The sequence below is a fragment of the Scomber japonicus genome, chromosome 8 (assembly GCF_027409825.1).
Source record: "Scomber japonicus isolate fScoJap1 chromosome 8, fScoJap1.pri, whole genome shotgun sequence".
In the NCBI taxonomy this organism is placed as follows: domain Eukaryota; kingdom Metazoa; phylum Chordata; class Actinopteri; order Scombriformes; family Scombridae; genus Scomber; species Scomber japonicus.
The window spans coordinates 2,176,956-2,192,042 of NC_070585.1; the positions used below are offsets into that span (position 1 = coordinate 2,176,956).

At 39.8% G+C, this 15,087-nt stretch overlaps 1 protein-coding gene across 3 annotated transcripts in view; it reads left to right on the top strand.

Annotated features, from left to right (window-relative positions):
- The first annotated feature begins 73 nt into the window (after positions 1 to 73).
- The window catches only part of uvssa (UV-stimulated scaffold protein A), a 34,162-nt gene continuing 19,148 nt past the window's right edge, over positions 74 to 15,087 (top strand). For 2 of the 3 annotated variants that reach the window (XM_053324498.1, XM_053324500.1), the window contains exons 1-7: positions 548 to 802; positions 959 to 1,112; positions 1,263 to 1,439; positions 2,251 to 2,371; positions 2,498 to 2,971; positions 3,588 to 3,697; positions 3,821 to 3,949. In XM_053324498.1, the coding sequence (XP_053180473.1) occupies positions 693 to 802; positions 959 to 1,112; positions 1,263 to 1,439; positions 2,251 to 2,371; positions 2,498 to 2,971; positions 3,588 to 3,697; positions 3,821 to 3,949 (1,275 nt within the window). In that variant the 5' untranslated portion in view covers positions 548 to 692. Of the gene's footprint in view, positions 197 to 547; positions 803 to 958; positions 1,113 to 1,262; positions 1,440 to 2,250; positions 2,372 to 2,497; positions 2,972 to 3,587; positions 3,698 to 3,820; positions 3,950 to 15,087 lie in introns of those variants that run through there. The other variant, XM_053324499.1, reaches the window with a different exon arrangement.

The window sequence follows — 15,087 nt, forward strand, 5'->3', positions numbered from 1 at the left end:
CCCATCAACAAAGGCAATGAGCACTAGCCAATCAAAGGTAGAGGAGGGCGGGTCTTCTCGGTATGCGGGTGGGGAAAAAACAATAATAAAGCTTTTTCGGAAAGGGCACGAGACACAGCAGTTGCTACTAATTTCTGAGCCTTGACGATGAACAGCTGGGATATTTCCGCTTCCGTGTTTCATAACAATATAGCTGGTAAGTAACACAACAAGGACTTCAATAAAAATGCCGCTTTAGGGTTATATTATCTCTTTACATTGTATCTAAACTGTAAGCTAAACTGTTTAAGACACTTGCGTTAGTGGTTGAAACCTTACGTAGCTACATTTGACCAGGTTTGTTGTGTATGTGTTCATACACGGCGGGTGTAGCTCTGTTATTACAGCCCAATGTTGTGAATACACCATTAGAAAACATATAATATACTTATATTATTATACTAGTACCATTGTGTTTACACTGTAGTTAATGTAGTGTAGCATACAATAAAAGCAGTAACATAATAAACATGTATTTTAATTTTGAAAGACATCTTTTCATAACCAGAAGAAAACAGTATTGATATTCTGTTTCTAGCTCTCCCCTCACTTAAGTCACATCTTGTGTTGTTAAACGTTTTGGCTCTTGAATGTAACTCTAGGTGACCTCTCTCAGCAGTTTGAAGGTGCACAGGTTGAGTGAATGACGGGTGATGGAGCTGTCTCAGAGGGACAGGCTGTCGGAGCTGGTGGAGGAGCTGACCACATCAGGACAGCAGCAGCTCAATCAGGACAAGATGAAGGAAATCAAGAAGATCTGCAAGTATGCTTGCAATTTAAAGGGCACACACACACACACACACACACACACACAGAGAGAGATGGCTAAATCAAAGATAGAAAAGGAGAGATACACAAGTCATGTCCTGGTTAGATATTTAGTATAATAACCAATCTCTGTGTCTTCTTTTCCTCTCAGAGTGTCTAATGACTGCATAGACCACGTTTACCACACGCTGATGTCTCAGCTCAACCAAGAACACGCCGAGATCAGACTGTCAGCCTTCCAGATCACCAGCGAGCTCTTCACCAGGTCCCATCACTTCAGAACCCTGCTGGTGGACAACTTCCAGGTAACAGCTCAGAGTCACCTGCTTGTATTTATCCCACACAAACCTATACAGTAAACTTAACTAATTCTTTCTAATATAGTGACATTGTAAATCACAGCGATCTTGCCGTCTGTTGTCTCTCTCTCTCTCCATCCTCCGTCCCTCCTGCAGGAGTTCTTGGAGTTGACCGTAGAGACGGACTCGGAGCTGCCTCTCCCTCCTCCTAAAGAAGTAGCCAGGAAGCTGAGGGCGCTGGCCATCCAGACTGTCCAATCGTGGCAGGCCTCTTATGGGACAGCGTATAAGAAGCTGGCATTGGGCTACCACTTCCTCAAACAGGTCAAGAAGGTGAGAGAGATAGATGATATCATGACATGCATTTTCATTTCTTTTTTTCATGTATTTATTTATTTATTTTTTTATCATTAAAGGCCAAACTTTACTTTACTTTTAATATTTGTAAATAATTAAATTGTTCTCTTCTTCAATCAGTCAAGTAATCAGACTTAATTTGTACAGCATTTTCATACATAGTAATGTAACACAAAGTGCTTTACATTTATGTTGTAAATAATGACTTAATAAAATCAGGAAACGCTATCATAACTCTCTTGAACCTGCAGTAAGGAAACAACAGAGGTAGGATGAAAATGTAAAATATTCAGAATACCCAAATAAGATGAAAAAGGTTAATAAAATATAATAATAAAAATGTAAAAAAAAAAGAGACAGAAATATGACGTTGGGTTTTAAAAGGAAAGCAAAGATAAGAAGAAAATAAAATAATAAAACTATTAAGAGGAAAAGTGATGTAGACTAAAACCAGATGTAAAAGTTGCATTAAGAAGAGGAAAACAAATAAAAAGAAAATAAAAATAGAATAAAAAGGATAGTCCAAGTCGTAAAACAATATAAATAAAGCACTCTGCTAATTTGGTAATGGGATGTAAAAAGACAGAAAGATGCATTAGACTGTAAGAAAAAAACAAAACACTGCTTACATGATGCAGATTACACAAATGATGTTGGCTAACTTGTAAACTATATGTGTGTTTCTATGAGTAGAGAAGATAAAGAACAGGAAAATCCATTGTTGAATTTTGAATGTGATAATCGTTTCAGTCAGACTACAGTGTTGGTGGTTTTTCTGTGTTGCCAGGTGGACTTCCAGGATGCTGAGGCCAGGACTGTAACAGAGAGGAGGAGGGAGGAGGAGAGACAGAGGAAAATGCAGAGGATTTACAAGGAGAGAGTGGAGGCTGCCACCAATGACATGGAGGGTAAACACCACCTCATCTAACTATAATAACTGATCTTTTTAATGTAAAGAACTGGACTGGTCCAGATATCCCGTCCAGAAGTAAGCAGCAATAACTTCTATTAAGAAAGTCTCATTTCTTTGACAGAGGCACAACAGGATATAGAGGCCACACTGACAGAGATGGATTCCTGTATGAAGCTGCTGCTCCCTAGGTTTGACCACACAGATGTCCAGACAACCGAAAGCAGCTCTTCAAACTCCCAACCGGCCGATGAGCTCACACCTGACGATGAACAGCCCTGCTGCAGCAAAGACCTGCAGGATGACAAGAAAGAAGAGAAGACACAAGGGATAGACAAAGGAGGGACAGAGGAAAAGGGGGACAACAGGGGGAGTAAAAAAGCAAAGGAAAAGAAGGAGAAAAGCTCTGAAGACGAGGAGGAAGAGCAGAAGAGAGAGATGGATGAAGGGCAGAGGGAGGGAGGGGAGGAAGAAGAAGAAGAAGATGATGATGATGAGGAAAGTAGTGAAGAAGAAGAGGAGGAGTCTCGTGAGTTGTTTATTCGGAACTCTGGGCTCATCTCTCATTCATATAATCTGGACCTGAACCTCAGTGCTGGTGGGTACAACTATGCATCCTTTAATTTAGTGAAGACTGTTTATTACCTCTACATGGTTACACAACAAACCCTATAAGTAGGGGTTTTGCAGGTACAATATTTTAGTCATGTACCAAAGTGTTAACCAGGTGATGATGCTAATTGAAAAGTTAAGGATTGAGATAGTTCATCCTAAAAAAACATTTTTAGTTTTGACAAATGATGTAAAATTTGTTTAAAAAAACCCATAGTGTTAAGTTGCAAAAGGTAAATATTTATTCCACATTTTAGTTCAAATTTATTTTCCTGTATATACTGTAATTGGATTCTTGTGAAAAAATACTTATTGTTGATATTTTAGCCTAAACCAAAGTGGTGAACTGACAGGCCAACATTGCCAGAGTATAGCTGGCACTGGACATTATTAACTTGAGAAGAAGGCATCTATTGCTCTACTGTATGGTAGACATTTTGGTTACAAAGACTGATGAAACTCTCCATGCAACTTTAGGATTGTTTTATTCTTGTTTCAGTGAAGCGTATGAGAAAACAAAGTGAGCAAGACTGAACTTTGTGATAGTTCATCAAAGGAGTCAAATCTGATCTGTTCCCTTTATGTTCCCTTTCTGATTTCAGGTCTTCATGTGAGCGAGACGGAGGATAACGAGGCAGTAGTTTCCACGGTGATAGACCTCCATAAACTGATAACAACCAAACACCTGCCAGCAGTGCAAGGCTGGGTCCAGGTTAATACTCACAGACAGGGCTCATATTTGTAGACATGTAGTAAATACAACATCATTTCATGCTTTATATTTTGCAAACAAATGCTTCTCTCTGTCATCTAACCTGTGTGTGTACGTTTGTAGGTCTTCACCAAGTCCGGTGCTGAGGAGCAGCTGCTGAGGAGAGCGCTGGATCTGAAGAAGTCTTTAGAGGCCGCCCTGCAGAAACACAACGAGCTTCACATCGACTACAAGACCAGGATTCGAAAAGTGGTGAGTAACAAACAATATCACATCCTGACTGTTGTGGATGCTGTGTGGGTTTGATTGTTTGGTTTGTTGGAGCCACCTGATGGCAGGTAATAGTAGTGCAGACACATTGCCCTTTATGGAATCGTTTGGACATCTCTGATTTAGACCCTGTTTATACCTGGAATTAACATGTGTCTCAGATGATCCAATCACAGGTGGACAGCTGAGACACATTGCATCTCACACTTGTCTCTATTATGCGTGTCAAGCTGAACAGTTTTGTCCAGATTCCGTAGCTGCCTACATCACTTCTGCTAGAGGGTCAAACAGCCACGCGCACAGTTATTACATCAGTTAGACAAGCACCAGATTTGTTTTTAGTGTGGGCTAATAAAAGAGTTTCTAGAACTAATATACATGTACAGGGCTATTCCAGCTGTTTAGTTCACTCCAACAATTTACATCAACTGTTATCGTGGTTGATCACATGTTTTCCGGTTACGTTCTTGCCAGGTACTCATAAGAACACATTAGCATTTACACTACAAAGACATGCGGCCAAATGCGTCCCAGACCACCTCAGCAAGTGATTTGAGTGATCAGATTACAATGAGTCTTGGAGTCTACACTTGCACTTGAACATTTCAAAAACTGTTAATTTGTTTATTTTATTAGTAGTAGTTTATAAGCTAGTTACTTAACCTATGCTAATATCATATGCTAATGTTATACTTACCTATTGACATGCTTAGCTGTATTTTCTGTGATTATTTATACTTGCTGTACAATACTTACCTTGTCATAGATGTAATTTCATGTCATTTTCTGTTTAATACTCAAAGTAACTTGCCATGGCATTTGCCACACTAACAAATGCACCGCTTCAGTCCTTTTGGGAAATCCAGTTATATGTTAACACTAGTTTAATTTAAGTTTATAAAGGTAAAACAACCCTTGCATCTTTTTGCAGACTATCTAAAACAGTTCACTAGTTGTATGTCAAATAAAATATTTAGTGTAAACTTCTTATATTAAAAACTTAAAGCGGTCAGTTATAGGGAGAGTTTCTCTTGGCTGATTTAAGAAAAGCCAAACACACTTAGTAGCTCTGCCAAACGTAAATGTTTTACAGCACAAACTAATAGTATGGAGTTTGGCCAGCAGATGGCAGCATTGTTCTACACATTCTGGGATGATGGTACCAATTTAGACCAACAGAGAAGGGATGCAGTTTGATTGAAGCGCTTTGTGTCTAGATTTTGTGCTATGAAAAAAAACAACAAAACGATAGAAAGCAGTTTGTTCTATTCTTCCTATATTTTCCTCTGACCTCTTCAGCTAACTTCTGATGTTTTCTAAACTTACATCCCCTGGAAAGTGAAAGTGAAATCCACACTAAATTCATCCTGAAAAGTACTTTGCTCTGTATTTCAAGAGATACATTTTCAATAGTGACCTAACTACCAAGTGAGTTTCCTTGGAACCAGTATCTAGTGATTTTAATCTCCCAAAGGACTCACAACACTGACACCTGCACACTTTAAAACTTCTTCATTATATCAGGAAAAGTATATTTTAAGGCCAAAGTGGATGTTCGCCTGGCAGAGAGGAATCAAACAGATTCAGGAGTGTTTCATTGCACACCTCTAATCAGTTGAAATTATATCAATCCCACATCAAGGAACAACATTGTACACATAAAAGCCATTCAAAAAACAACAAATGCATTGCATTTTTAAAACATTTTTGTAACGAGGAATGCTTAATGTACAAATCAAATGTGTACACACAATCAATATTAAAAAAAATCAATTCTGTGTAACTGTGTAAAAGTTCATGTTTGACAGCTCAGAATAGAAAGCATTTTTGAAATTGGAGCTAAATCACCTTCTATAGGCTCTAGTTTTCATCTGCACCATCTAGTGGCCATTAAGATAACTGCATCTTCAGATGCTTCCACACTACTGTCACCACTCACTCTAAACAGACTAGCCAGCTCACGTTGATGTCTACTTAAGACTAGTACTGAGCTGTCATGAGGAATCTATTGGAATAGAGCCTGATTGAAGCAATATTAAATGTTCAGCCTGAAAATTTAAAAAAGTGCATGCTCTCTACTACATAAGGTTCCCCTCATAAAATATACAAAATATTACAAAACCCCCTATAAATTTCTCAGGCCTTTTTTCAGAATCATTAACCTGATCAGATTCATTAAAATACAAGAGTATTATTGTCTTGTATTCGGTTGCTTGGCTCTTCTAAGTGTTGTCTTTAATTTTTCCTCTTCAAATATCTTTTTTCCTGTATACCTCTGGGCTCCCATAGGGAAGTATCACATAATAGAGACAGAGAGAGAGTATGGAAATATTAATAGTTAAGACATTTGGTAGAGGTGAGATAGCAAGGCACTGCCATAATGCATAATACGTCAGAGACAAAGGGAAGAAATTGGGGAGCAAGGGGGAGGATGTACCCATTCATTCACTTCACTACCACTAATGTGCCCCATGGCTTGACAGCTGATATGTCTATCTGAATGTCTCTATATCTAGCTTAGCATCATCGCTCTGCTATTGTTTGTGCTGGCCCTAAATGGAAGCACACAAAAAAGCCATTTTACTTAAACCTATTGCTTGATTGCGACCATTTAATTGGTGCCGAAATGTCTGAAAGTGTTTTGCAGAGAGGTCCGTGCTGCATGGTTGCAGTGCAGCAAGATAGAAAAAAAAGGAATGGACATCAGCTTGCAGTCTCAGGTTTTTAAATGACCAATGAATGCAACCTGCTTTACGTGTTTGAAAAAAAAAAAAAAAGCATAAAAGTTGTAGCGTGTGAATCCATCTTTAGCTGAACAGAGCGGCAGAGTGACAGTGACAGAGCGCCGGGCGTCTCGCTCTGCCTGGTTATCACTGTCAGGGACCAGTCTGCTGCACCAGCAGGCCCAGCACTGCGATAACCACACAACTTACAGCCCCTTTATCATAATTAGCTTTTCCTTTTTAGCCTTAAAAGGCCTTCCATTACTGGGTCCTTCTCTATCGGGCCGCTGACACACCACACGATTGGTTTCTCTCTCAACGGGCCTCTCAATATCGTCTCCCATAACGGGGGAGTCGGTGAGAGAGAGAGAGGAGGAAGAGCCAGAGGAGGTGTATTATGGAGGCATATAGGGAGGCTTGTTTATTGAAGGAGAGAATAGGACAGAGGGAGGGTTGAGTGAAGATGCATTTGCATGAAGTTGGGAGACTATTGAAAATAGAAATGCACATGGCTGTTTTCTTTTTAATGTCTGTAGTCTGAACATTTGAATGTTGGATGCTTGTGAAATTTTACAAAGCTAACATATAGCATGTTAATAAGACTGTTTATAGTTTTAGGGGTTGATCCCACTAGGTGCGTCTGTGATGCATTCTTGCTGTCGAAGCTCATCGCAGACACTCTACTCAATGCTGCAAAACATACATGCCCAGTCTATCTTGACAGAAGCCCTGTTAACGCTGTATCAAGCTGCACAGGAAAGATTCCGGTTCATTAGTTAGGAATAGCTTGAAAGAGCAATGGTTCCTGAGATGTTGTACTTTCTTAAGTAGTTCTCACAGAGGTTGATTGTTTAAAATGGTGCCATCTACTGAAAGTAAACCATAAGTGGTTCTGCCTAAAATTGGTACACAGTCAGCTAATTTTAAAGAGAAATCTCTGGTTTTTGTTTTTCTCTGGTGAGTTCAAAACCTTGTAAATGAGCACATTGCACACAGATTTCTAACTTAATACCCTGGGAGAAATTGGGGTCCTCTGTTCTAAAACTGAGCTGGCAAAAAAGACTGCCCTTTTTTCCCACCAACCCATCAGATACCCCTGATGTTGGACATAGTCCAGAGGGAGCAGATGGTGGTCATTCTGGGTGTCCACACCAAACATTGACTATGTGCTATAAATCCGCTGAGGATGGTGCCACCATAGCAAGCCTCTGAGAGGTGTGTCAAGGACGATGGGCAGGTAGCCAACATCAACCAGCTCCTAATGGGGTGGAGCCTGGTTTAGGAGGGTCTGTATGAGTCATACAGACCATCCTACTTACAGGCCTTAATTATCCACCACTTTTTACAGGTTGTAGGAAGTGGTGTGGGGAAACAACGCTCGATATACTGAACTGCTTGTTGGGGTCAGTACATATAGTGCACCTTGCATATGCCAACACTGTCCTTCCTTCAGCCGTAGCTTGTTAAGATGGTTTTACAATGTGCAAGTGCCTCTGATGCCTTAGAGTTGTGGTGCCCACAGGAGTAGTTTGACATGACAATTAAGAAACTCCACAACAAGCTGAGGAAGGTTCACTTGATGTGTTTTTAAAGCTTTGGAAACTACTATTAAGTTGAAACTTTTGTCTAAAATTCAACAGTTGTTTGATTGCTGTGTAGATCTATTTCTTGGCATCCCTTTGCTCCCAAGTAGACCATTTCTATGTCATATTTGTCTTTCCCTTCTGATTCATCTGGTTTTACCTCCCATGTCCTTTTCAGGTCAATGCTCAATATTGACATCGTTTACCAGTAGATCTGTGTACTGTTGAGCATGGAACATGGTGTCCTTTTGGACCAAACTCCCCTGCTCTACCTCGTGGTCCTGTTTTTCCAACTGCTAATGCCCACTAGTGTCTCTGTCAATTTAGATATGGAAGCCAGATCCTCTTAGCGTGTCCCCTTACTTAACATGTTTTAGATCATTGTGGTGGTACTGGCTTGATAATAGTATCTGTGATATCTGAGACTGGTGGCACTGGTTAATTGGGAAAAAATGCATCTAGTGATATGATATTTTACCAAGAGGCAAGATATTGAGTGCCATTATCACAATTTATTAAATACATTGTGTCTCGCCCTGTCTTTGATGAGCAGCTTTTTGGCCCGACACAGGCTATGTCCTGTCAGACAAGAATTCATATGAATTAGTTTGAAGCATATTTGAAAGCCTTACTTAATAAAACAATTTTGTATCTTACGACGAGCCTTGCTATAACTCAACATTTCACAGTATGAGGAAACAGGCAGCTTTCACAGTATCTTGCAGCTCTGTTATCGTTGCTGCTGGAAGAGTGAGTATGTTTGAAAAGAGTTTTCAGGAAGAGCTATGACTGGAAAATACCATATGCATCTGTTGAGTGCCTCAAACTGAAAACATGGGCTTGTGTTTAGGAATGGAGAAGACATACAGACTTATTTGAACATATCTGTTTTTAACAGTGCATTCAGTCACTCTGGGCTCCATTCATACAGGCCTGGGCCTTGTTTACTGCTGATAACCCATCTTATCACAGCACAATGAATGTGGATAAACAAAGAAAGACTACCCCTCTATTTCTCTCTCTAACATTCCCTCCTTTTCATTTGTACGTTCATTGTCTCACACTCTCTGGCTCACACTAGAAATATGTATTTCCCTTACTTTCTTTGCCTCTATTTCGCTCTCATTATGCATTATGCTCAGGCTTGGAGTTGTATTTATTGCGCCTCAGCAAATTGGTTGTTCAGTTATCTTTTCATTAATGGAGTAAAATAAGGAAGTGTGGAAAGACGTAGTGAATAAAACTTGCTGGGAGTAGAGAATTCATGACAGTAAGAGCCCAATAAAAAGGGCTTTCAAAAGGTTGGTCTCATTTCTAATGCAAGTATACTTGCTTTGCCAAAAGGAATGCCTCCCCTACCTACAGTAGACCAAATTGCACTCGAATGATGACACCTTTTGTTAGTTGCTTGTGGCATATTTAACCATAATGCAAAAATATGAAAACATTACTCTGTAGGCCACCATGTGAAATGAGTAACAAAATAAAACCTAGTGACAGGTCAGGATATGAATTCATAGATTAATATAGGGATGTGCTGGTTTTATCTAAGTGGATGGGGTAATGGCCATGTTTTTTAAAACAGATTTTAGATTTGGGAGAAAGAGAGCACTGAAATTGGATTGGTAGCCTACTTGAGGTAACAAGGTTGGTAAATACCTGAAGTTGAGGTATTGGAATTGGATTGAAAAAGTCATCCCTAGATTAATGCATGTTTTACAAAATGAAAGGTTTTCTGTAATCTGCATTGTTAGAACTAGCATGTCTTTATTGTTTAACAGGTTTAATCTCATGGTGACATGTGAAAATTACGATAGCCCAAATATTGACTCAAGGAGTACAGCTTTCTACGGCATATCAGTGTGTTTCAGACTGATGTCATTCACTTCCCTTTTGACCAGTCACCCTTTTGATAAGGTGTTGACATGAGTTCAGTTTTAATATGACTAGTTTGATGTCAGGTGAAAGTTGTTACATATTGTAGGTGCAAAGATAATGTTCCTGACTTCTGACCAAGTTTGATCATCATGAGCCATTTGTAAATGACGAAGAGATGGCCTAAAGCTGTTTGTATATCACATTGTTTCATTAGACCTTTTAGCAGACCACTTGGATGAGTTCATTTCAGAAGTTGGTGATATTATTTGGTTTTTGTGAGCTATATAAATGTAACTACTTGAGGTCTATAATACTTGAAAAAATGTACTAGTTGATGTAAAAAGTAAGACATTAGTATCATTATTTTGCTAACATCAGAAGAATTCAAAATGCAGACTGTTTCTGCAGTTGCAGTCCGATTTAGTAAATCACTGTGGATACAGTCTGGCTCCATCAGGGGTCTCTGATAATGTGAATGGAGATGGTTTCTAAATTGCAACTGATGGATCCACTGGGAATGTCATGGTGAGGGGGAGGGGGTTGGATTTGGTGGTTATACTTGAGATCTCTTGGCCAGTTTGATATCACTGACCGCATGGGAAAATGGGCTCCTGAGCTCTACAAAGCCCTTATAGGTCCACATCAGTCTTTCAGGCCTTTTTTATGTGTACTCATAGAAGTTCCAGGGGTCCCTAGTAAAATCAGGAACAGCAGTGTATAATTTAAACTATGGCAGCAGGCTAGAATGTATAATAATGACTATTTTGATCACAGATTGAGACACAGGGTGGGAGGGCGAACTGAACTAGACAGTTGAGAATAGGCTCCTTGACAGGCAAAGGTTTGGGAAGCTCTGAGGTGGCTAATAGACCTGCCAGGCTAGGTTAGAGAAATAAAGATGTCACCTTATACATCATATAAGCTGACTGCTCCCCAGAGACAAAGGGTGCGTCTATGTGTGTGCGTTTGGGGGGTGTTTGGGGGAGTATAATGGGGTGAAGCAGTGAAGAGGAGGCTATGGGGATAGAGAGACAGAGAGCAGCGAGTGGAAAGCTTTTTTCTCATTAGTGCGGGACCCCATGGGATCTTTTGCTAGGTAGTAATGAATAGGAGTGCAAGGCGGTAATAGAGATGTGGGATGTTGTGGCAAATCAAGCCCTGAATAGGTCAGACTCCACTGGAAGCTTTAGGCCTAATTAGTTTGTAAATATGTTGAAATCAATCAGTGGCAGCACATTTCCAGCCCCTGCTGCAGATCAAATATTAAAGAAAATAATGGTAAAAAGACTCAGATTTATAAGCGATAAATAATACAGCTTAGTTGTTTATCTAGATGTAGGTCCAAAAGCACTAAAGAGGATGAGCATACATTTAAAAAGTCAGTCCTAATTTGCACCTAGAGCCAACGACGATGCCAAAAGTAATAAAAAGCTGTACTTCTCATCTGGAATTTGCGGCAGTGTTTTGGACAAAACGTAACCTGCAGTTAATCACCAAAAATAAGGTATGACAGCTCTTGGGCTGGCTCATTTTTGGCTTTTAGTACCAAAGCCAAAAAAAACCCAACTTTTATTGATTTCTTTCTTGTTTACAAAATGTTTTAAATCAACAGAAATAGCCAATGCAGTTGTACATGTACAGTCAATACTTTTTTCTGTAAAATAATCTTAAATGGTCACAAATCTGATTTAAATCTGGTAAATTGACTCTCTGATCAAAGAATAAGTGCACATGATACCAGCTCTCTGCACTTGCCAAGTAAAGTGCAGAGTGCAGACAAGTTTTCAATATTGCTGCTGTAAACACATTTCCATTGGTACCAAAAAGCATTTGGGAGCTGTTGTCACCCTCTTTGGGCATCCAGTAAAAACTGCAGTGTCGACTGTTTCTTGGCACAAAACGCAACATTCCCAGTTCGGCAGTTCAACAGTGCAGATATTAAGAAGAGGCTAATGGTTTCTAGTTCTTTTATTATTGGCATACTGCATTCCTCAATAGTATTGTATTGTTGACTGTTGGTATGACACTGCTGTTCCTCTGATAATAGCATAATGAACTTGGCACGACACTCATTTTCCACTGACAGATGAAACTGCCAACTGGCATACCTATTCTAACTGACCGGTGCTGATAATTGGTACTTTCCAGTGGCGTAAACACTCTACCTCAACCAGAACCGATCAAGGCAGATTGTTGTCCACCTAGAGTCCGGTTCTGCTTGAGGTTTCGTACCGTTAAAGGAGGGGTTTTCCTTGTCACTGTCGCCAAGTGCTACTAAGTGGGAATGTTGGGTCTCTTCAAATTGAATTAAAGAGTACAGTCTAGACCTGCTCTATGTGTAAAGTGCCTTGAGATGACTTTTGTTGTGATTTGGCGCTATGCAACTAAAGACTGATTGATTGTTTGGCATTGATGCCCGTCTTGTTGTGGCAGCATATACAAATTGTTGCTTGCATTTTCTGATGATTTCTTTTTTTGAGTGCTAACATGTACAGTATAATTCTCTTTGACATATAGCTAGTATTAATGCTCAATATTTAACTGACATGCTACTGGAGCTAATGTAGCCCCGCTAGCTTTGCTACTAAAGTAATTACCACAGAATAATACAAGACGTGATTATCTCCACCATATCAGTATATATATCAGACACAGAGAATATCAAACCATTAGCACATGACTGTCAGTCTACAGTCCTCAGTTAGACTCACACTTCTGATGTCTGTGTGAGAGAGGGTGTGTGAATGTTTGTGTAATGTATGTGTAACACTCGCAGGGAGATGACTGTGTGTTTTTATATATGCATTTGTGTATAATGTCTTCATTAAGCTAACAGTTTCTCACTTGCTCTCGCTTAAGTGAAATGTCTTGTGATAATGGCGGCATTAGAGACTCTCACTATTCCCAAAAGACATTTTCCATTTCAGCCTTAAATGTAGAATGAAATAATCGAGTCACTGTGTGTGTGTGTGTGTGTGTGTGTGTGTGAGAGTGTGAGTGTGTGTGAGAGTGTGTGTGTGTGTGTAGCCAGGTGGAGAGCTATATTAACTTGTCAGGGGAGACAATGGAGACATCTCCAAAGGCTTTTTCACCTCCTCGTACTCTCATCACCTCTCCTTCCTTCTCCCTTCTTCTTCTGCTTTCACTTCCTCCTGCTTTTACTCCTTTCTCCTCGGGGTGTGTGTGTGATGGTTAACCTGCCCCTCCCCTCGCTGCCATACACCTGACTTATAGCTGCGCATTAATAATTTGCCAGACCTTGGCAGGCTGAGTGTACATTAGCATATAAATAGCAGATGCACTGAGTGCCCATCACAGTCGACTACATTTAATTTTTGGTTTATAAGATTGAATGGGTTTTTAAACGCAGCGCCATCAAACTTGCCAAGAGACAAATGAAGTCAGGGGAGCAGTTGTCCGAGGCGGCGCCCTCACATCATTTTTATAAAAAGGATAAGAGTCTTATTTAGGGGAGAGGAGGGGGAGGAGAGACGGCTGGATGCTATAGAAGCTGAATAAGCAAGACACCTGTGGAAGCAGCAGCATACTGAAGTTTCTAGTCTGATTCTGACATTAATTTTTACTCCAGGTGGACAGTCTTCCTCTCTCCACAAGTATGTGGATACTTATAGTTAAAGATTATTCTAAAACCACAGGCATTAATCTGAAGCTAGAACCTCCACTCTTCTCAGAAACCTTTTCACCAGCTGTTGGAAAGGCTGATCCAAAGGTGTTCAATGGCGTTGAGGTCAGGACGGGGAATTGTCACGTCAAAACAAACAACAAATAAAAACAGTGAACCAAAGTCGGAAACTGGCTGTCGACTAAAATATCATTGTACTAACATGGGTCCATTTGTTTCACATATTTCTAAACTGGCTGCTGGGATTTTGTCCAAGTGAGGTCTAACCCTGATGTTGGTGGATATGGCCTGGCTGATGGTCAAGGTTCCCATTCCAAAGGTGTTATATGGGGATGAGGTCAGGGCAGGGATCTGTCAGTACAAACAAACAACAAATAAAAACAGTTGAACCAAAGTTGGAAGCTGGCTATTGTCTAAAATATCATTGTAATACTGTGGAACCATTACTTACATTTCTATAAGCTGGCTGCAGACAATTCCACTTTGCAATTCGTCAAAGTCGGAGGACCAAACCATCTGCAGCTTAATTTCTGGCTGGTCATGTCCCATAAAGAGCCAACAGTCTGCAGGTTTACGTTCCAACCAAAAACCTCAGCAGTAATTTCACTGTCTACTCAAAGGAGAGCCGACTACCAGGTAGAATTTTCAGTCGGACTGTTGGCCCTTCATGCCATATGATTAACTATCGCACGTAGCCAATTTATCGTCTAGTCTATCGACAGAAACGAATCACCAGCAGTTTCAATAACGGATTAATCATTTATCAAGCACAGACATTTCCAGCTAGTCAAATGGCAGAATTTGCTGCTTGTCCCTGTTTTATGTGATTGTAAATTAAGTTTATTTTAGTTTTAGATAGTTGGTTGGATTAAACAAGTCATCTGAAGACCTGGACTCTTGAACTTACAGCTTGACCTTTTACAGACTAAATGATGAATCAGAAAGGTGATGAACAGATAGTAACAACTGTATTTTTTGGTCTTACTGATGTGTAGTAGTAAATAGACATTGCTCCACCATCTATTGAACATAACATATGGGCCTGACTTTAGCAACCGCTTCCAACTCATCTCTTCTTTATTTAGCTGCTAAAGAACTACTTATTTTTCTTTCCCCCCACTATTTCCCCCCTTTTATAGGAACCTCCTTTATTTTATCTGGGGTAAACATTGCCATTACAGTAACACATAGCCTTGCTTTACTCAAACAACTTTTTTATTTATTTATCCTCCTCTGTTCAAGAACTCTTTATTTCTATCCGGGCCTGTTTTTTTTTAAATGTTAAAGTTACCA